Source organism: Dysidea avara, chromosome 3 (assembly GCF_963678975.1).
Source record: "Dysidea avara chromosome 3, odDysAvar1.4, whole genome shotgun sequence".
NCBI classification, from domain to species: Eukaryota; Metazoa; Porifera; class Demospongiae; order Dictyoceratida; family Dysideidae; genus Dysidea; species Dysidea avara.
In genome coordinates, this window is record NC_089274.1 from 39,878,873 (window position 1) to 39,900,586 (window position 21,714).

The 21,714-nt window shown below is 37.0% G+C and overlaps 2 protein-coding genes and 1 non-coding gene across 3 annotated transcripts; 1 reads left to right on the forward strand and 2 right to left on the reverse strand.

The window, feature by feature from the left end:
* Positions 1-1,988: 1,988 nt before the first annotated feature.
* On the reverse strand, positions 1,989-14,801 carry LOC136250954 (3-phosphoinositide-dependent protein kinase 1-like). Its single transcript, XM_066043307.1, has 17 exons — positions 14,645-14,801; positions 13,291-13,368; positions 13,193-13,235; positions 11,494-11,631; positions 11,376-11,428; positions 10,995-11,086; positions 9,842-9,933; positions 9,711-9,786; positions 8,759-8,827; positions 8,608-8,704; positions 6,874-6,952; positions 6,290-6,390; positions 5,571-5,728; positions 3,352-3,409; positions 3,208-3,305; positions 3,106-3,160; positions 1,989-2,181 (listed from the first exon to the last, which is right to left on the reverse strand). Exons 1-17 carry the CDS (start codon positions 14,678-14,680, stop codon positions 2,086-2,088), a joined length of 1,419 nt encoding a protein of 472 aa, XP_065899379.1. The 5' UTR covers positions 14,681-14,801; the 3' UTR covers positions 1,989-2,085.
* On the reverse strand, positions 10,521-10,604 carry Trnal-cag (transfer RNA leucine (anticodon CAG)). The gene has a single exon. It is a non-coding gene; the product is annotated as a tRNA-Leu (tRNA).
* On the forward strand, positions 14,780-21,148 carry LOC136250955 (ATP synthase subunit d, mitochondrial-like). Its single transcript, XM_066043308.1, has 6 exons — positions 14,780-14,943; positions 14,993-15,092; positions 18,995-19,066; positions 19,120-19,182; positions 20,875-20,916; positions 20,969-21,148. The coding sequence occupies exons 1-6, from the start codon at positions 14,822-14,824 to the stop codon at positions 21,056-21,058; spliced, it is 489 nt and encodes a 162-aa protein (XP_065899380.1). The 5' UTR covers positions 14,780-14,821; the 3' UTR covers positions 21,059-21,148.
* The last annotated feature ends 566 nt before the right edge of the window (positions 21,149-21,714 follow it).

Consider the following 21,714-nt stretch of genomic DNA (forward strand, 5'->3'; position numbering starts at 1 on the left):
CTATTAATCAAATCAGTTATTAATTTTCTATAGTTTGTCACATAATATGTGATATAAAGTTTTTACATCAGTGGTATAACATACATATTTTCTGCTTGTGTTTCAGTTGTTTATGGTGTTTCTTGCCAATTCTTGGTAAGTATAACCAAGAGTTCATATTATGAACTCTTGGTTAGGTATCAAATAATTAATTTATAGAGTAGTACATGTCTTGTTTATTTTAATAAAATGGCTGGATTAAAGTGACTAGCTATGCACAGGGGACTTTTTCACAGCATAAAAATAAATTTCACTTGTGTATAGTTAAATGCCAGTGGAATTTTAGTGTGAAGCCATTGGGGAATTGACATACACACAGTATGTCTCCCACATTAGTACTAAACAATTATTCACACATATGAAGCCCCTCTGTGTAGTACACAAACTCTTTGCAAATTGTATATGTATAGGCTTACACAAAATAGAAAAGCATTATGGGAAGCAAAACTAGTGCATGGAGTGCCATTGTATCAATATTAGTTTGAGTTGATTTTTAATGTGCTCATTGACTGTGAATACCTGGTATTGGAACTAAGTGATCCAATGCATCCTCACAGTGATGAGAGTTATTAGGAAGGTTTTGTAAACAATCTTGATAAGTATTTTTTATCAATTGTTCTCACTGGAAATGTCATACAAATGTATTTGTAGTTCCAGTGTTAATTGGAGTACTTATTGGTTAAATGTGATGGTGTGATTAATTGGTAAATAATCAGAAATTGGTTTATCAGCCAAATTTCAGCAATATTAATTTACAAAAATTAAGGTTAAATATGCGCAATTTTACAAAATACAAGTTGGAATTTTGGCGAACATGAACATCGGATCAGTTATCAGTGTCAGTCATTATGTGAATTTCAGTATCGGATAATCAGCAAAATGATACTCTGTGATACTTATTGAAGCAATTGTATATAATCTTCCAAAACTAACTATGATTAAAGGGGCACGCTACTAATTCCTATGGCTTCACATGCAAAATCTTGGTTTTCATTGATCTGTACTTGCTTTCCATCCCCTTTTGTATCAGTTGTGTTTGTGGTAATTAATAGAAGTACTGACTTTATGACTCAGTTTAGTATTTTAGACCTAAAGAATGAAAATTCTACAAATTTTGGATCTAGTCTCACAGTTTTAATTCTACACTTCTTAAACTTTGTCATCTGCTACCTAAGTATGTTTGTAACAAAAGTATGGTAGTAATTTTTTGAAGTATTTTATCAATTGAGCTATTGAACTCTTTAAATTTCTATGAAAAACAGTTATCCCCTCTTTTGAAGCCATAGTAGTCATTCCTAAAATCTGTTTCCATACTTTTAAAGATAATGTTATTACAAGCCACTGCAAGAATTTTGGGGGAGTTTCACAATTAGCTGTAGGAGAATCGATTTTAGTGTTAAAATTAGTGTTTTGTAACCACGCCATAATTTGTACATACTTCAGAGGATTTCACTCAGATTTGCACTAAACAGAAGTTCAATGTCTCAATTACAACATGTGTTATTCATCAGGTGGAGAACAGTATCTGTGTTGGTTTTACAGCTTCATATAAAACACATAATTTTATTCACGGAAGCTATAGGACATAGTTGCTTGCCCCCTTAATAACAATATTCACAGTCCAGTTCTATGTATTAGTGGGACCAAAAAGGTAATTGCAATTACTTCGTAGTTCCAGTCCTTAGGGGAGCACTATAGCTAGTACACTAGGATATAATTAAGAGTTGTAATCAGTTTCATTTAAAGACTTAGCAAGTTCCACATATTAATACGTACTGTGAAGATCCCATTCCCAATATAATGGTAGTTGTCCACCAATCATGTTTATCAACAACTCCATTTAAAGGGCTTCACATGCAGCGGTTGTGCCATGAAACATTTTGGCAGCTGCTGGCATAGCACAACAACCAGGACCAAGATGTATGTGACTGTAGCACAAGAAGAAAATCTTCCATTATCAAACTATTATACTATATTAAGCACTGCGTGCATCTCTAATACAATATACTATTATTACATATAGCTATATTAGTTCTATAACTACTACTATGACGATCTTGCTCTTTCTATCCATTCAGTAATAGTGTTCACCCACTGCTGTGAGTGACCAGTTGGATCATCAAGATAGTAGGTACGATCAGGCTGGAAGACAAAACAATACAGTACTAACTTGCAGTGTAAGTTACCAACCACATTGTGTGTGTTCTTTTGGAGAGGTTTAGTAAGTACAATGTTTAATTAATCCACCTATACACCAATTTTCAGTTCATTCATACATTTGTATAAGTGGTTTGCCTAGTAGGTGAGGCAACTAAACATATTTTATTAACAAGCTTGAATGTGTGATTGTTACACATTGTTGGTTTTTGCACTGTATCTTTGTGGTCTTAATCATGATTTCATCATTCATATAATTTTAGATTTTATTGCTAGATTCCTATTTCATTTTAAAAATTAATTTTATATACTAGTTGTTTAGCTTTTCGCTATAGCCACAGCTACAGCTATGATATATACTTGTGACTGTTCTAGCTACTAGAATATTGAAGCTGGCTGTAGTATTAGGGTGACTGCTTTATTAGAGTGTCTCGAGCCAATTAGACTATGTACACGATATTTAAGAAACGTAGTCTTGTTATGTCTTGTTTTTCACCTTGCTACCAATATGAGTATATCAATCTCTATGAGTACAGATAGATCATTAAGGGGTGTGTCTTTGATCATTATTAGTCCAGCTAGATTGTAAAGGGGCATGTTGCTTGATTGGTATTGGTCCAGCTCAGGTTTATAAAAGGTTCTATTGTGCTTCATTTCATAAAGAAGGTGACCGGCATGATTGAAGGAAAGGCAAGGTGCAGAGAGTAGACACTCATCGGAACCCCCAAAAGCACATCCTGCATGTGAGCTATAAGGTCCACCTTTTTAAATAGATAACCTCATAACAGCTCTACTAAGTTTCAAACAGAGCCGAAATGATTTCATTAACTCACAATACGACCACTTCATTATTGAGGTCTGGTCTTATAGGTATGAGGTTTCACCATAGCACATTAACAGACTGCTCACCGTATGTACAAAAAATATACGCCAGTTCTTCAACTCCACGTGCATTCTGTGATTCCTACAAGTTAAGTCAACACATCATAGTACACGCTCTATATACCTCACCATGGGATTTCCCCCTTCAGTTCCATTGCTACTGGATCAACATAATACAACCTGGGAGCATCAGTTAATATTAACTGTCTTCTCTTTGAGAACAGTCCCTAATGGCAGTGTGTATAAAAACATGTGGTATTTAATAGTTGTTACTTTTCTCTTATCAACTAATCCTGATTTGACAATTAGTTCATTGTTGACAAATTGATGCCTGAATTTGGGAACAAGAAGCAATATTATAACTGGGATAGCAAACAGAGAGACACATGCATGACCCAATACGCAGACACAAAGACACACACGCATATACAACCTCACAGATTTCATACATATCAATACAAGGACTGGTACCAGTTACAGTACCTTATTAATAAGCCTTAAGTAGCTACTGTAGTTAGGAAATATTCAATACAAAAAAATTGTCATAAGCGGAAATGAAAATTTAATAAAAGTATCCCATACCAAAAAATTCATTCTTTATTAGTGATAACAAATGGTAATGGGTGGTAAACAGCCAGTTGCAATGATTCTCTTAAGCAGAAAGGGGTACTTGCATCTGCCATTCAACTCCCTGGATGCTAGCTATCGTACTAATGAATAGGGAAGTGACAGAAGAAAGTAATTGCCAGTGGAAGTGGATAAACAAAGCGCACACTCCACAACAGGTGTGCTAAGTCTAGTGTAGTCTAGTAAACAGCTACAGCATATATCACTATAGCTTGCACACTTACTGTATCATACACCAGTATAGTACACCTGGCACCATTGTGTCTGCGTGGCATTGTACATTAAAACATCAGTGCTAGTAGCTAGCAGTCTCGCCGACGTGACTTATGACTTCTGACTAGGTAGATTAGTTAGATACATATTACCTTTTTCTCTTTTCAGCAGTCTCATATAGCATACCCGCAGTTATTCGCTCATAAAAATTATCAAGGAAGGGACAAAAATATATTATCTTGAAAACGTTTATCAAACAACATTAATAAATAATTTCCTAACTATAGTACTTCACAACTTCACACGTTTATTAGTACAGTATATCCTAGACCCTTGTTTATCTGAAATTGGAAATGACTGTTCTATTAGAGTATTATTAGTTGTATGTTCTATTAGAGCAATTCAACAATAGCTCTGTATATAAATATATGGGCTTCGAACATTTCACATCTCTGAACACATTTGTCATTGCCTTAGACATTAACCAGGGGTCCACCATAACCAGCTAACAGCATTTTGATACAGTGGGACCTTGTTTATCCGAACCTGTTGGGGCCAAGCCCTGCTCATAACTTTGAATAACCCGTAACTTTGAATCATCCATTAGTGCATGTATAAATGCAGTCACGTATTCACTATATACCTGTTAAACGATGGTACTCAATGCTACACTGCAATAAGAGCACTTAGCACTTCAGTACAAGTAGGTTATCCCACTGTCTGCTAGGGTTTGGTCTGTGGTCACCACCAAACTATCAATTAATTAACCAATGATTACCACCAAACCATCATTTTATCACAGCAGCCATTGACACAAGTTTGAGGTGAAGCAGAGAATAGGTGTCAATAACAAAGATACTGCTGTGATATAACTGGTTTTTATTCAAACAAAAAAAAAACTTGTGGGTAATTTAAAGTATATAGCTTGTACATAAACTGGTTATACCAATGCTGTATTTTGGTTATCAACTTTTATTGTTGTGTTTGGTAGAGAAGAGGTGCATTTGGTGCACGTTGTGTGTTTGGTGTTTAAGTGGTTTTGCTGCATTTGTTGTTTGCAGTAAACACTTCTTTTCATAATTAACACCCTACTAGATGGCAAACTTTTTGAAGAACAGCCAGTAAAATGTCTTTTAACAGGCACAACTTACAGCATAGTGTCATAGTGCACATTAAACTGCGTTAATAATGTTGATCGCATGTACCGGTACGATTGAAATAGAGACAGTGACAACTGACAAGGGGATGTTGTGTCTATAAAGAAATTTGTATCACTGCGCTAGGGAAAAATATTGTTTCACTGATGTGAACCGGAAAATCTTTATGATGGATTTGCTGTGACAGTTATGAAATGCAGTGATATAGTTGGTCGGGTGATCTTGTCTTATGCAACGCCACAATGCACCCATACACTTCAGCTTCAGACAGCATAAGGTCTCTTGTAAACATTTGTACTCGATTGCAGTATCTATGCAGCAAACTAGCTATATAGTTGAAGAATTAAAATTTTTGTAAAATCTGTTCTCTTCAAGTAATCCAAAAATCTGAAAATAACCCATTACACAGTAATGGTCAAGTTTAGTACAGCAATATACCAATAGTGACAATAGAATTGATGTAGTCCTACACACTACACACATTCCTGAACTAACCATGGTGATTCTTTAGCCTGTCTCTCTAGTTTGGTCTCTCTATTGCTAGTGATGCTGGCACTACTACTGGACTTGAGGGGATTGTCTGGATCACCCAGACCAAATGCACTGAGAAATCGTTCATCGAAATCATCCGACAATGGTCTGTCATTCATAATCTGCAAACCACAAGTAAAGATAAATTCAAAATGGTTGTATTACATACAAATTAATTTTGGGGGAATCAAATTTTCTTGCATGCAATGACATGTGCTTATAAAATGCTAAATCAATTGCTTACACAGATGCGCACAAAAACACAACGGTTTATTCAACAGCTCAGAGAGACTGTATACACCAGGATAACAGTATTATATACGTACAAGTTGAAACATTTTATAGTTAGGGTTTCAAGATTCAACTTATGTATATGCAGTAGAAGCAGCACATGTATTACCATATAGCATGATATTTTTGAGGGGGAAATATTAAATATTTCATGGATGACCATTGTTCAAAAATTTGAGGGGGAAAATTTTCATTTATCTTCAAAATCTTTAATGCATCAAACAATGTAATTTTTACCAAGTTGTATATTTCAAGGAGAAAATTTTTTGCACATTGTAGCTAATCTATGAAAAATGCAAAAAAATTCCCCCTCAGTAATTTTCCACTGTATGGTACATACAACATGTACACACATACATGCATACAAATGTTCCACAAAACACATTACATACATTGTAGTCACTAGTGAGTGCTTGGTCATCCTTGGACTTTGCAGGCAGGTAGGGTAATATCTGAGGAGGTTGGGTCTCCGGCAACTTAGCCCAGTCAATACCTACACACAACATACAACATGCTCTATGTCACCTACCATATAAGCGAGAATACTCTATTGCATAATCCGAATCTTCTATTAAAGTAAGAAATGTTGGCCTTACATGTTTATAACAGTTCCATAAATACACACAAACTAAATACAGGGGGATACGCAGGAATTTTGAAAAGGGGTTTCCACTACAGCTAAGTGACTGTTATATTAGAGTAATTTATATTACCTGACTGCTCTATTATGATCTGTTAGAGTATCTCGATCTTTCCACCAAAGTCATAATTCAGAACAATGCTATAAGTGTTGCTATCATGTTAGAAACTATTATTTAACTAAAATTTCTTCTTAATGTTTCAAGTAGTGCATAAAATCCAAAGGGGTTTTTTGAAACCCCTGGAAACCCCCCTCAGTACGCCCCTAAAATACGTGTTGCGCCGAGTTTAAAAATACAAATTAATAAATCAATACAATAAATACAATTCACAGTACCTGTATAAAACTTATGTGTCTTAAGTGGCTGGTAGCCTCCCATTTGTTCACAACCAATCCTTTTATCTGGTGCAAGTATCTGACATAAAAACAACAGGGAAAATTGTTTACAATATAGTTAAGACCTCAGTTAGTCAAACTGAAGTTACTGAACCTCAAACAGTAGATGTGATCATTCTATTAGAGTGTTTTATTAACGGGTGTATGTTCTATTAAAGAATTCACTTACACTCATAGTTACAGACAATGGAGGTCCCACTGTAGCACTATACAAATATGAAATGAATTATTTGACCTACTGGAGTTAGATTATGATTTGTCACTGATGCAAGTGAGAGGCAATTGTTTCCATTGTCTCAAAATTCCAGCTAATACTTGGTCTATTACAAAAACAAGTCAAGATAGTTAAAGCATAGCTATAGGTAGAAACTAAAAAGCAGAGAAAATTTCAGAATCAAAGTTCCTTACGACTGCATGTTGCTAGGGTTCAAGTCACACCACTGGGTCTGAATTTTCTGCATTCAGTAGGGCTAAGTTTCAACATTTCCTGTATTCATACACTTTAAATAGCCTTCTCACAGTTCTCTAGTGGGATAGCAATTTCGATAACAAAATTTGAGAAAACTACACAGGAAAACGAAACAGGAGTACTCAACTATGCTATATGTTGTAAAAGATTATAGTGGAACCTTAATCAGGGTTCTGCCCACACTGGTTGAAAGCAACCAGTACCTCTAAAAACCGACCAGCACTATATCACTACTGCATATGCAATGTACACTAATATAACACACAAACACTCTATAATACAACACACAGCATATCAACTTTGTTAACTTTGGGTTGGGAAAATCTAAGCAGAGATTTAATCTGCAGACCACCACTCAGGAATTCCTGGACAGAACCCTGCTGAGTGATCCAAACAGGTGGCTGTCTCTCTAATACAACCGCCTCATTATATAATGGCCACATCAAGTAGATCACAGCAAAAGTGTAAGTAAATTGAATTCACGACCTCCTTAAAAAGACCACCCCATTCTAGTGACTGTGTCAAGTACGTCCTAGACAGCTACTTAATCACCCTAATATCTGAAACAATTTTTTAGCCCACAGGTAGTCCTACATATAAATTATCTGTACAAGTCATTTGATTGAGAGAAGAAGATTGACATGAGCCCCAAACCAGCCTCTTTGGTAGATATTCGAAGTCTCAGATAAACTTTTCAGTTATAAAGTTAGAATCAGGGTTTTAAGCAGGTCAGTACTGCTGACCCGAATAGTAATCTAAATGGGACACAGATCTGACCATAATTTAATCAAAACAGAGGCAAGCATAAACTTACAGCAGCTATAGCAATCCACAATTCTAAGCATGGCCCCATGCTGCCTATAAGTAGCACAAATAATCCTGATAAGTGGATGCCACAGATAGGAGCGCACAACCTGTTAAGTGGGCGTGGCTCCACATAAGTTTCTTGAGTATGTACAACTGCATTTCTATCAGTTCAATAGAACTTGTTAATTTATGATCACACATGTGGTCTCATCCAGTTCAGACCCGAGGTTCTATAAAATGGATGAGACCCACTAGACCTGGACAATGTACTCAAATGACTCAATGACCCGACACAATCACAATGTGTAAAATATGAAATATATGAACATACACACATTTATGATTCCCTCATACCACTGTACAAGTAATAATTCAGTGAATAATTCCCATAAACTCACTAATATTTTGCTGATCAAGTCTTTAGCATGATCAGGAAACCCATCAGGGAACATGTATTCAAGCTTAGTGATCTTCTGGAAACACAAGTACTCATTTCTAGTGGGTAAACAACATGTACTTTAATCCTGTACAGTGTTGGGGGTAACTCACGGAGCATGGAAAGGAGGTCTTCCTGATAGTAACTGATATAGGATACAACCCAATGCCCAAATGTCAGAACTGTAGTGAGAAGTATAATAGTAAGTGCGGAGTGGTGCATATGTAATAGTTATACCACGGCTGTGAGGGATTTTGGTGTATATATCAGCAAAATCCCGACACAGTCATGGTATAAGTGGTATGTATCACTTAGGGCATACTCACCTGACAGGTAAAAGAATTACAGAGCACTCACCCCATTTGTTATATACACTAGTATCTGATGATTGATTGTGGTTTCAATTACGTGGGCAAACAGCTCTCAGAACGTTATTCCTACGTCATTATGTTTCAACACATGCTAGGAACTTCAATTGCGGGATTGATTTTGAAGTTACAGATCATTCATCTTAGAATGTAGTTTAGTCATCTAAACTTAGCAATTACACTGAGCTTTGCCTAATGTGTAAACTAAAACTCATGAGAAAATGCTCTGTGTCGCTCATGATATTGCCTGGTAAATATGCGAGTTATATCCTGAGTGGGGTCTTTGAATGCCCATGCTAAAGTGGTATATATACATAAATACATTTTACTTTATGCATACCATGTCTTTCTTGTGTGTGTGCCTGCTCATATGTAAGTAAGTGCATGTGTGAGTGACTCTGTGTGTGTGTGTGTGTGGTATGTGTGTGTGTGTGTGTGTGTGTTGTATGTGTGTGTGTGTGTGTGTGTGTTGTATGTGTGTGTGTGTGTGTGTGTGTGTGTGTGCGTGTGTGTGTGTGTGTGTGTGTGTGTGTGTGTTGTATGTGTGTAGGAACACAGCTGTATCTACACTACAAAATGTATTATGCACATTTATCCCACTTCTAGCATTGCCAATACACAAGGAGGTTACAATGTAACATACAGATGTGAACATACTCACACATACTCACACATACTCACACATACTCACACATACCTTTTATAAGCAACTTTACTTTGCAATAGTTCTGGAGACACATACTCAGCAGTACCCACAAAAGAATTTGCTCTCTCTACAAACAATATACAGCTGATTCATGCACATATCCATAATTATCACTTTATTACCTTCACCATCTTCTAAAATTTTAGCTGTTCCAAAATCTGTGATCTGAATATGCATCTCATTGTTAAGTAGTATATTCTCTGGTTTTAGATCCCTGAAATAAAAATGACAATATAAAAGAGAAGAACATATCAGAGGTGGGATTCAATCTCATGCCTACAACAGTGATACTGAATGCAGCACCTTAGACCAATTGGTCACACCATGTACTACATCAAGACACACTAGTACTATACAGTAGATCCTAAAAGTGGTGACCTTCAGGCCAGGAATATCTTTAATGGAAGGGTGGCTGCCTAGCTCAGTATCCTCCATAAGCAGCCACAGGCCGCAAACCAGAGTTCAGCCTTAATGCAAGGGTTCCAAGGGCATCCCAGAAACTTTCACACACGCTGTATATGTATGGCAATGTTATCTCAATTTTTACATTGTTTGCACTATGTAAATTGGTTATATAACTTATACAAACCATGCAGCTTATAGCACACTGCTAACACCTATACATGTTTTAATGTATAAGGAAAACAGAGCATGGCAGTTATACACAGCCAGGACTTATGTGTGAGGAGGGAGCTAGTAGTTGAATTCACTATTTACCTACTACCACAAAATAAACACAAAAATGAAGAATAAATGTTAAGCAGATACTAAATGATACTAAAAAGAAACAAGGAGCACACTTGTCAGAGGTGGGATTCGAACCCACGCCCACAATAGTGGACTGCAACCTGAATGCAGCGCCTTAGACCACTCGGCCACTCTGACACACACACCCACTACTGTTATTTTATATGTCTTATATCAGCTACACAGCAACAAGTGTTGATTAGACAACCTTAGGGTTATGGGCATATTTGGAGGTGAATTTTGAATATAAACATTGTCACAGCTCCGGACACATTTTGACAGCGTAGTCAGCTTATTATATGATATTACCTCAAATGTCTACATGGCAGCTTTCCATGTACAATGAGTATAGCCATCCTTCACAATAATTATATATATTTGTGGGTCATAGAAGCAAACACTCAAAACATGGTACATGTACTACTACTAGGGAAAAGGTATGTGCATAATTATAATATGTAGCTTTGGTGTTGTGAAACTATCAAGAAATTAATGGAAGGGACAACTTTATACAATAGGTATACTGACCTGTGGATGATGTCCAAGCTGTGCAGGTACTCCAGAGCCAGTATGATCTCTGCTGAATAGAACTGGGAACCATGTTCATCGAAACTTCCCACCTGTGTGCAGAGAATACAGAAGGTCTTACAAGTACTGCACATTTATTTGTACAGGAAACATTATAGCACTAACATGTACAAACAAGTAGTTAACATGGAACAGGTAGCAGCTGTTGACAAAACAAAGTTATATAACATGATTAGTGAGCATTACAACAAATTATGTTCTGCAGTCTATCATTGGACTATTAAGGACTAAACTAGATTTACTGCTAATTGATGATAAGGATGGGTATCCTTTCTCAAAAGCAAACATTTTATTGCTAACATGAATACAATTAGTACTCACTCTTCTAATGTAATCCAATATTTCTCCCTTTTCTGCTAAACTTAGTCCATAATCTTTCCCCAGGGTCAAGGAAACACTTGCTACACAAAACAATATGTATTACAGTTGGAATGGATACAGAGGTTCTCTTTGTCTTGAAAGGTGAAGAAGAGTTTGACGAAGAACGGGTGGTTGATCTTGACAAGTACGTCTTTCTCTCGTTTTACGTACGGTACCTTCTTCTCCTTAACAATGTGATGTTTGCTGAGTATCTTCACTGTATCAGTGGAACATTGCACATATATGAAAGTAATTATGTACTGCACTTTAAGAAATGTTGTGATGCTGTGAAGCAGACATATTAGCATTGATACAGTGTAGATCACAAATATACTTGTATGCACATGCAGTTATATACACACCAAAATGCATATGCACACATGCAGATCCACACGCACACATGCATGCACACACCACACATACACATTCACACACATGTGCAGTAAATGTATACACAGAAAATATTAGTTACTCCTTGTAACATTGGGCCTTAAGTCATGGAGTATGTAATAAGGTGAGATTTGTGACTTATCAATTAGTTAAAACCACCACGTTATACATGAGTGACTATAAGTTACTCATCATAAACTCTATTCCTTACACAAAGAGATACAAAATGAAACTACATACTATGTATGTATCCTATAGTGGGAGAAGCTGATCAGGAAAGTGTTGATATCAGAAGAGTGAGAAGGAGGAAAAGTGAATCACTCATCAAAAGCCACCCTCAGAACAATTCAACAGCATTGTAGAATTCAACCAAAGCACTACCATTTTATAAGGAAATAACTAGTAACATGTTGGCTCCATGGTTAGTGAGTTAATGCACCCCTGGTCTAAGAAGTATGGCTTAGAAAATCAAAAAAAATTGTACAATGAATATTCTGCTTTTATTTTTTAATCAGGTCATTGGAGAATGCCACCTACGTATCTAAACAGACCAACTTAAATTCCCTTACTGTACAATGACTGACAAAAGTTATGACTAGCAGGTCTTATTGAGTCCAATTTGTACACACTTTAGAAACCTACATAACATAAAATCATTAAACGAACCGTAAAAAAAGCAAACTTATGATAGACAATTTTCATAGATAAGTTATCATTATAATACTACACCTATACCCCCAGACCAACACTCTGGAAACACGCAGTGAGGCACATGATAATTCCAGGATTCCTCCTACATTCAATGAAGAAGGAAATTATTTGTGTTTGCACTTTTAATAATGTTATATCACATGTAGGAAAATGTCTTGATATACTGTAGGATTTGAATTCATATTCCTTGAACACAAACATGTACAGTGTACGATCAGCATGTGTACTGACTACGCAATTCATTCTATTGCAGTATACACGTTGAAATGTTTCATCACAGAACAGTATTGAAGTAGAAACACCTCTCAACAATAAGCTATAGTTACACTATGAATGTACTTCATATTCAGTAAATAAACAAGATACAATGGTGTATGCCAAACATTGCTCAGTAAAGCGAACACACAATAAAAGGTAAAAAGTCAACAGACATGTATTGCTAACATCATACAACACATGTTTAGACAAATACACAACACATAGGTGTACACATATAACCTGTACAGTTAAACATACACTGCACGTCACACTTGTGTAGTGAGTGTACATGTGTCTGTCTGTCTGTATGCAAGCATCCCTGTAAGCACGCAAGTGCACACACACACACACACACACACACACACACACACACACACACACACACACACACACACACACACACACACACACACACACACTTGCATAAAGTTTCTTTGAGACTTTATCAGTTGCCAGTAATACCTACGTACATACACACATTATCGCATGAAAACATGTAAAACACTTCTAGTCTCACAGTTGAATATGAACCCTCTCCCAGAATCTTCCCAAACTCAAAATCTTCCCTCTTCTTACGAAGATCACTACCAACCTCCTATAATGGATATCATAACGTTAACACTTAACAACATGGCAGTGAGTCAGCAGCTACTGGTTGTATAAAGTAATACATGTACCCAAATATGTACTGTACATATACACAGCAACAATAAGATCCCCCCACACTATATACACTTTCCCTATAATTTCTATACAATTCTCTTATTGTTGTGCACTTGTGCTAATATGATTTTACCATTGGAAAAGGAAACTCATACTGTACACTAGTGCTCTGTATACAGAACAAAAGGTTACCAAAACTACAATACATTGATGAAATAAAAGATTGGATACATGAAGTGCCCATGACTGTATTTGGGTGCATAAACAAAGTTAGTAATTGCTATACATTAGGACAATTACACACTATGATACCAAGAGTGTTACAGTATGTAATGACATAGCTATGTCACTGCTGTACGATGTAAACAAGGGTTCTGACTAGTGCTGAAATGATTAGCAATTTTTACTAATCGAACAGTTCTTAACAAAACAACCGAATATTCGATTATTCTTTAAGCTTATATTTCTATTGAATAAGTACTGAAACCTTTTGTTAGGGAGCAAGGTAAAGCCTAAGAGCTATTTCTATATTTTCTAAAATAGAATTTTTACATCATAGATACATCACTTCATTCACAATCTTAAGTTTCAAAGCTGGCTTTCCATCTGAATACAGTGTACAAAGTGCTAACGATTATTCGAATAGTGTGTTAATGAATCGAATAGTGTCATGCTAACCGAAAAGTCAAATAACCGAATAATCGTTTCAGCACTAGTTCTGACTATTCAGCTTGCCACATGCTAGGCCAATTTTCACATATCTACCTATTGTATCTCCACCGGAAACCCACAAAGGATAGTAAACATGCAGTGGAGAACCTAATGGCACTCCCAAGAACAACGTGTGGCATTAAAAAAAAAAAATCTGATTATGCAACACACATTTGCATAGTTCAAGATCTAGGGCTTTCAAGCAGATGTCATGCTTCACTTCATGATGTTTGTAATAAGTACAGATGTATATAGTCACACTGAGAGAAGTCATGATCACAGGGACCAACCTAGCAGTACTAGTCAGATTACCAGTTTATTGGAACGCTTTATCATGAAGTGACAGCTGTGTACGATCACTATGGTTTCTAGCAAGGTCACAAAGCGGACCAAAATCCGTGCTGTCAGCTTACAGTTGCCATGCTTAGAAAGAGACACCTCGAGTCGTTGGCCCCCACCCATCTACTTTATAAACATTATGTTAACAAGATACTCACCTTATCATTACTAGCTTCGCCAGTTGACGACGCCATAGCAGCTAACCTCTTTCTCTTTTACTTTCTATTTCGATAGGGGCTGGGGTTTTATGTTTATCTGCTCTAATTAACGCCTCGTTTGTGTATAGTGTCCGGAGAGTTTGTAGTATCCCGTGATAGTATCCGTAGCCAGATAAAATGGCGGCCCGGCAGGTTGGCAAGAGGGTGTATGACTGGGTGTCCATACTTGCGAGACTTCCTGCAGAGTTTAAACCAGAATTTCATGTGTTCCGGAACAAGTATGAAGCGATTAAAGCAGGGTGAGGGTTTTATTTATGTTGTGTTGTGCGTTAATTGGAGTTGTGTTAGTTTGAATTCTTACCCATCAACACCGGAGCCGATAGATTGGGATTACTACAAGTCTAAGTTAACCAACAAGTCTGCACTAGTAGACTCATTTAAGAAACAGGTAATTTACTTTGTACTGGATAGTTTGGATGGTGTAGCATAAAGGAACATATACATCACATTAAGTTGTGTAGTACCCACTACTATATGTTATGTGACATGCTTTGTGATCCATTGTTAAATAATTACTTGTTGCATACAATGCATAGTTATATTTGTTAAGATTGTTATGTGCCATATGTGATTGAGCCCATGTGTGAATGATATGTGTATTATAAATGAACTTGGCAGTTTTTTTAAGTTGGGCCTCTAAATAGCGTTGATTATTTTTGGTCTAGTTGTTAGTACAAGTAACAGGGGAGGGTAGGAGCAGTATAAGCAATGAATCAATAAAGTTGTGCGGATGATGTGTCAGAGTGTGGTATCATTGTCTTGTTTAAAATTAAAGAATATACATATGCCTGGAATACTCTGCAAATAGTTTTCACTGTTTCAAAAGTGTTTCGTTGATTTTGTAGAGAAATTTATGAACAAAAGTACATTACCCTTAATGCTTACATGAAATGTACATCCCGTCAATTCCCACTGTTGTATTGAATTCATGTGAAATTCTAACAAAAATTATGCAGCTTTTCTGCCCACTTCTACAAACCTGTGTGTTAATAATTGTCCTAATTTTTTTCTGATTTTAAACAATCCGTAAGAACTCACCTTCATGTGATCTAGCATGTGGGCAGCTGGGATGAGACTACTCTATTCACGATAATAGTTTTGCAATTTGCTGGCAATCCATGAAATCTGCACCTTGAAAAATTTGCAATTTTATGATATGTAATAACTATAGATAATATCAGGACGGCATCAAATCCTATGGACAATGGTGCATGCAATTCCATACAGTCCTAACATTATGAGTACAATTCAAACATGGTGTCTTGTGATTATGATGTATATTATTAGTACATCATTCTTTTGTGCAACAGGGATACGCAAAATAGGCCACTGCTCAATCATCTTGTGTGAAAACAGTGAAGCTGTTTTGATAGAAAGGTCATTGAGTCGAAGGAAAACTATAAATAATCAAGCAGAGTAATTTCATGTTGCTAGCGAATGTAAAGAGGCTGTCTTGCTAAGCCTGTGCTATTGTGTCACAAGTTTTTTCCATGACTTGCTTTGTCATGCCAGTCATATGCAGGGTATTGATAAGGCAATATGGTGCTCTGTTGACCCAGTGTGAACACAAAATGACCCACATAACTCATGGCTTCTACTCCAGTTTTCTCAGCACTAATTCAGCCTTGTGACTAATGCACACAAAGCATAAGCTGATTGGCCCAGTGGTATACTACTGATGGAGCAGTAGAGGTCTGGGTTGGACCAGTTTGGCTCACCCTGACCACTTGATTACAGTCAAGCGCTTTCTGTTGATATACTCTAATAGAACAGTCAAGTACCCTAATAGAGCAACCAAAACCAAAAGCACATCAAAAAAGAAAGGAGATGAAAAGATAGTCCCGTTACGTAGGAATGAAGTTTTTGCATTTCAACTGTGTACATTACTGTTGCATGTGCATTCTGTCTGTTGCTTTCTTCAGTAGTGTTTTTTTTTTTTAAATACTACAGCTTGGCTGCTGGAGATGGTCTAGCAATACAATCATGTATTCAACTACTTATATTGTTCATTGTTAAGTGCATGTGTAGTAGTAGTAACAAAATCAAAGCTTAGCAAAGATATAGTATCATATGGTAGTACTGTATATTAGGGATCATGCAGAACTGGGCTTTTCCAGCCAATAATACCACCCTAAAACCAGCCTCAGTTTCCCTTCATGACAACTTGGCAGTATTGGTTAGGCACAGCCAAGCCCAAAAATGTCTTCAGACCAAGCCCAAACCCTTCCAAAAAGTATTTTTAATTTTCAGAATTTTATTGACTAATTCCTTCAGCCAAGCATAACTCGACAATGGATATAGCTACTAGCATGATTTCTTCACTGTTTGATGTCGCTTTGTCCCAAGATGTGCCTTTTCACCAACTGTAGTACATACAATACACACATCATGGACTTGCCTTTGTGTTTCAGTTCTTTTCGCTGATGATGCAAACGTGATGTGGCTTCCCTGTTGCTGTGTTGGTATCTTGGGACCTTGATAATCCAAACAGTGATTGTTTTATTAGAGTATTTCATCGAACAAGTGAACATTAATGAATAGGTTCCATTTATCTAACAAATTGAGCATTTTTGTTTTAATGGAAGTTCCAGGCCTTAATTTAATTTTTAAGGTGCTGAGGATAAATGTCCTTACATATTCACAAATGTACAGACATAGCGTCAAATTGTACAGACATGAGCTAGAGGAGCACTTTGTATAGACTGCTGGAATTGGAATAGGGAGTTTCCATTGAAAGTTTTGAGGTTAAACACAACCACATAGCTGCAACATATCACCAGACTGTGGTCATAACAGCTGCTGGTGATAGCAGTACACAAAGGGGAGGTGGCATTGCAGGGGTTAATCTAGGGGGGGGGGGGGGGGGGGCACAGGCCCCCTCTGGGTTAGCTATTGCCCCCCCTAGGTTTATACCTAAAGCCTTGAGAAATGGAAAGGTTTAATTGATCCCAAAGTTGTATAATCCAATGGTCAATATTCAATGGCATCACAGTAAAATTTCACCAAAATTGAGTATATTTACACCTAAATTTTCAAAATTTACCTGGGGGAGCATGCCCCCAGACCCCCCTAGAATCCGAAGCGACTTACTTCGCCCCCTCTAGGTTAATATTCTGGGTTGAGCCCTGCATTGGTAAATCCTTGGGTTGGGAAAATGTAATATCTCCTAGCAACCAAGTGACAGTTATTGTTAGCACTACAAACAAACATGCACACATCAGCTTTTATGGTACCACTATTGGTTTTGCAAGGACATGGGTCTCCGCCCAAAACTAATTATGTGCAGACATTGTGCTAGTTGTGCGGATTTAAGGCCTGAAGTTCTATTGTACCCCAGCTTTTAAACTAATCCAGGCACATATTCTGTATACTATGATAGGTTAAAGCACCTCCCTGCACATAATTAAACCCATCCTGCTGCACTCAAATGTATTTGATCTATTTAGAGGTGTACCGATGTACTGATACATATCGTATCGGTGGCCGATATAGAAATTTCTACTTATGATACACCGATATACAACTGAACTATCTTGAGGACACTGTCTAATGATCAAGCCACATTATAAACCCTAATATTTAGTTAACAAGGGTGGGAAACAGTAGTTATCTTCCTTGTACGCTATGCAAAGCCATCTCAGTGCGTGCATAATCACTGTTTTGTTGTCACAAAGCTTACCAATCATACAACAAACACTCATAGTGGTGAGCCTGGGGAAACAGCAATAAGATGAACCAAGAGCACAAAATAAAACAACCAGCTATCTCTGCAAGCCATTAAAATCCGGAGCAATCTGGACTAATCTTGGCAGGGGCATGTATTAAAATATTTGTGGGTACCTTATAGTCTGAGCTGTCAATAGAAGCCACACCACCATGGGTAACCATGTAAGCATGGCCAATAATCTTAAGACTGTCTTCAGTAGTTTCTTCAGTAGTTAAAATAAAGGTTGAGCATGGCATATGTGGTTCCTCAAATATAAATAACTACACTTAGTTATATCGGTAATCGGATCGTTATCGTATCGGTTTCAAAATGATTAATCTCATATTGGATCGGTTTAGTTCTCTTATATACACCTCTAGTTTTATTATGATTAGCTATGATAATTTTGGGGATAGACATGCCACAGACTTTTTGCATTGTTTGTAATGGTCACTTGCAATACACATAGAGCTATGTGTCTGTATCAAACAGCTGTGTATGAGTGTATGTAATTTCCCTCAGTAGTGTTGTGATGTAGAAATGTTTCTGGTACCCTAATGTTTATTTGGTTGATCTTATTCCAGTACACTTCTCTCAACATTCCATACCCGAAAGATGTTGAGACTGCTGCCATCAATGAGAGGAAGAAGAAGCTGGTGAGTGAAGTTTATCTGGTTGTCATGGTGATGTTACATGTATTGTACTATAGGATGTGCACTCTGAAGCAAAAATTAAAAAAGCAAAAGAGAATGTGAAACTGTTGGAAGAAAAGGTTTGAAATGTGATGATGTGTACTTGAATATCATACAGTACAATAGTACTGTATAGAAGGTTTGGTGTGGGATTTAATGCCCAAAAATGTCACCATAAACCCCAGCTTGGGTGCAGTAGTTAGACAAAACTTAAGCCCAAAAATGCCTTCAGGGTGACCCCCAAACCCTTCCAGTATGTTTCTAAGAAATTTAAAAGAAATCATTTAACCCTAACCCGCAGCTGTTTTATAAAATGCAAGCACTGAAAACATATAATACAATAAACTGAATTGCATGCATGCCTTCTAAAACTAAATTCCAAAGCACAAAAATTGTTGAAGCTATCTAAAAATGACAAACACCATCTTGCTCACTGTTAAATTTTGGTTTAAATGGTCCAATACTCATCACAGCCATCCAACCCAGAGCTTCCTGCTTCACTTTGAAAGAGCAAAAGAACTATCTCTTCCTTCTTCACATAACGATGCTGTTCTTCATCATGTTGACTTTCTCTTGGTGTCATGTTGCTCCTCCCGTGATGGCGATTCAGTTGATATGTAGATATCATGTGACTAAGTCAATGTCGGACAAACACAATAATGATACGAAGGCGAAAGGATGCAAAGTGGTTCAGCATGTTATAGTGGGTGATTTCCTTGTTGTATGTTGAAAGTTTATACACAGTTAGATAGCGTACTCTTTGCCAATTAATAAAATCTGTTTTTCTAAGTGATCGGACGAACGCTTCTTGAGATATGATATGCCTGTTTGTAGCTACCTATGTAAATTGGCAAAAGTATTGTGCATTTTCAATTCGTTTTTTTTTTAAAATTTTTATCAAATCCAGTTTTCTGGTTTATGTGGGTTTTAAGGGTTAATAGAATTTTGTACTAACTGGCTGATGTCTCCAGCAAAGCATAACTCCACTATAGTTAAGGCTATGGGCTTGATTTTTTCACTGTTTGACATTGCTTTGGTCTGAGACGTCCCAGCTACAGTGCATGCATCATGGACTTACGGTATCGCTCAAATACAACATAGTGTAAGCAATTTAAAACTTACTAATGAAATTAAAGGGTGTGGTACCCATTTTGCTCGTAAGTGTGATTACTCATGAATGAAACAGGTGCCACGCCTTTTAATTAGTTAGTTTTTGATCACTCACACTCGTGAGACAACGTTCCATGTGAGTGATGCCTTTGTCCTTTTTTTTGTCCAATTTCTTTCTCCACTACTGCGTAGGTATCAATTCACTGTACCACATAATATCTGCAGTAACTAGATTGATTGCAGAGACGTTGTTTGTACTATAATACTATATAACAGGTAGAACATAGCTGACAATATAGCAGAAAGGCTACTTCGCTTTTAAGTCCAAGATTAGGTCCATGATTGATAATGGGGTGCGTTCATCATAGAGGTGTTTCTTGTACTTTTTGTTTGTATATAGTAAATAGGTAAACACAAGCAATAAACAACAGTGACTCGTGTTTGTAAAATCTTGCCACGTTATTTAATTTCGATTGTGGGTTTACTCATGCAAGTCTTATATGAACTGTTAACGGTGAGCAAGTGGAACTTGTTGCAAGGTGATAGAAGCAACCATTATCGATCAAGTTATGGATCATTTATAAATGAAGTTAGATCCAGTTTTCTGTACTCAACAGGTTTAGTGGCTCATACTGGTATATATTGTGTGGTGTTCCCTATAGTTGGCTGAACTAAGATCAATGAAGCCGTTTGAAGAGATGACGGTGAGTACAATATGATTACGGCTAACAAGTGTTACTACTAACAATGTTACAGATTGAAGAGCATGCAGAATTATATCCTGAAGTGAAGAAGCAGGTTGAGGAAGATGTGTGGAACTATCGGTGGACTAGACAGGATCCATAAAGGAACTAACTACTACAGTAGTCAACTGTGCAGTATTTATGTGTAATTCTATTTTACATTGTTAATTGATAATTACTTGGGATTGAGCTACACAGTATAATTATTTTATATGTAGAAGCAAACATAGCCAACTCATCTGCTGCCAAAAAATGTAATTCTTTTCTGTAGGACATCCAATACCATCATGATGCAGTACAGCAGTACTGTATAGTGAGGTTTGGGCTTTCTTGACACTAATGTATTAGCAAGAGGCATAAAGCACCAACGTTGAAACCGGGTCACTACTGCTGACCCTGTGACCCGGATTAATTAAAGCCGAGACGTGTTTCGGCTAGTCTCGAGCGAGCGAACGAGTCTACATTTTGAGCGTTCGATTCGTGTTGAGTAAATATTGCAGCTTCAGCCTAGCTGTAGGTTGAAGACTAAAAAAAAAAAAAAAGGTCTTCACCTACTGACAATAGCTACCCCTCACCATAGATACCCTCAGTTTCGTGCTACATACTACACTTACTAACAAATGGGCGTGGCTGAGCGTATGTTGGTAATGCGATAAGTGGGCGTGGCTCACGAAAGAGCTACGCAATAGCGTTTATAAGTTTCCACGTCGTCAAACGAACAATTTCGTTTCTCACGTGATCCAATCCGGGTCAGACCCG

Coding starts and splice junctions, on each gene's coding strand:
- LOC136250954 (XM_066043307.1), bottom strand. CDS start 14,680: ATGGCGTCGTCAACTGGCGAAGCTAGTAATGATAAG. Junction 5,729..6,289: donor CACTCACTAGTGACTACAAT/GTATGTAATGTG, acceptor TGTGGTTTGCAG/ATTATGAATGACAGACCATT. Junction 3,161..3,207: donor CTGAAGGGGGAAATCCCATG/GTGAGGTATATA, acceptor CTTAACTTGTAG/GAATCACAGAATGCACGTGG.
- LOC136250955 (XM_066043308.1), top strand. CDS start 14,822: ATGGCGGCCCGGCAGGTTGGCAAGAGGGTGTATGACTGGGTGTCCATA. Junction 14,944..14,992: donor TATGAAGCGATTAAAGCAGG/GTGAGGGTTTTA, acceptor GAGTTGTGTTAG/TTTGAATTCTTACCCATCAA. Junction 20,917..20,968: donor AGCCGTTTGAAGAGATGACG/GTGAGTACAATA, acceptor ACAATGTTACAG/ATTGAAGAGCATGCAGAATT.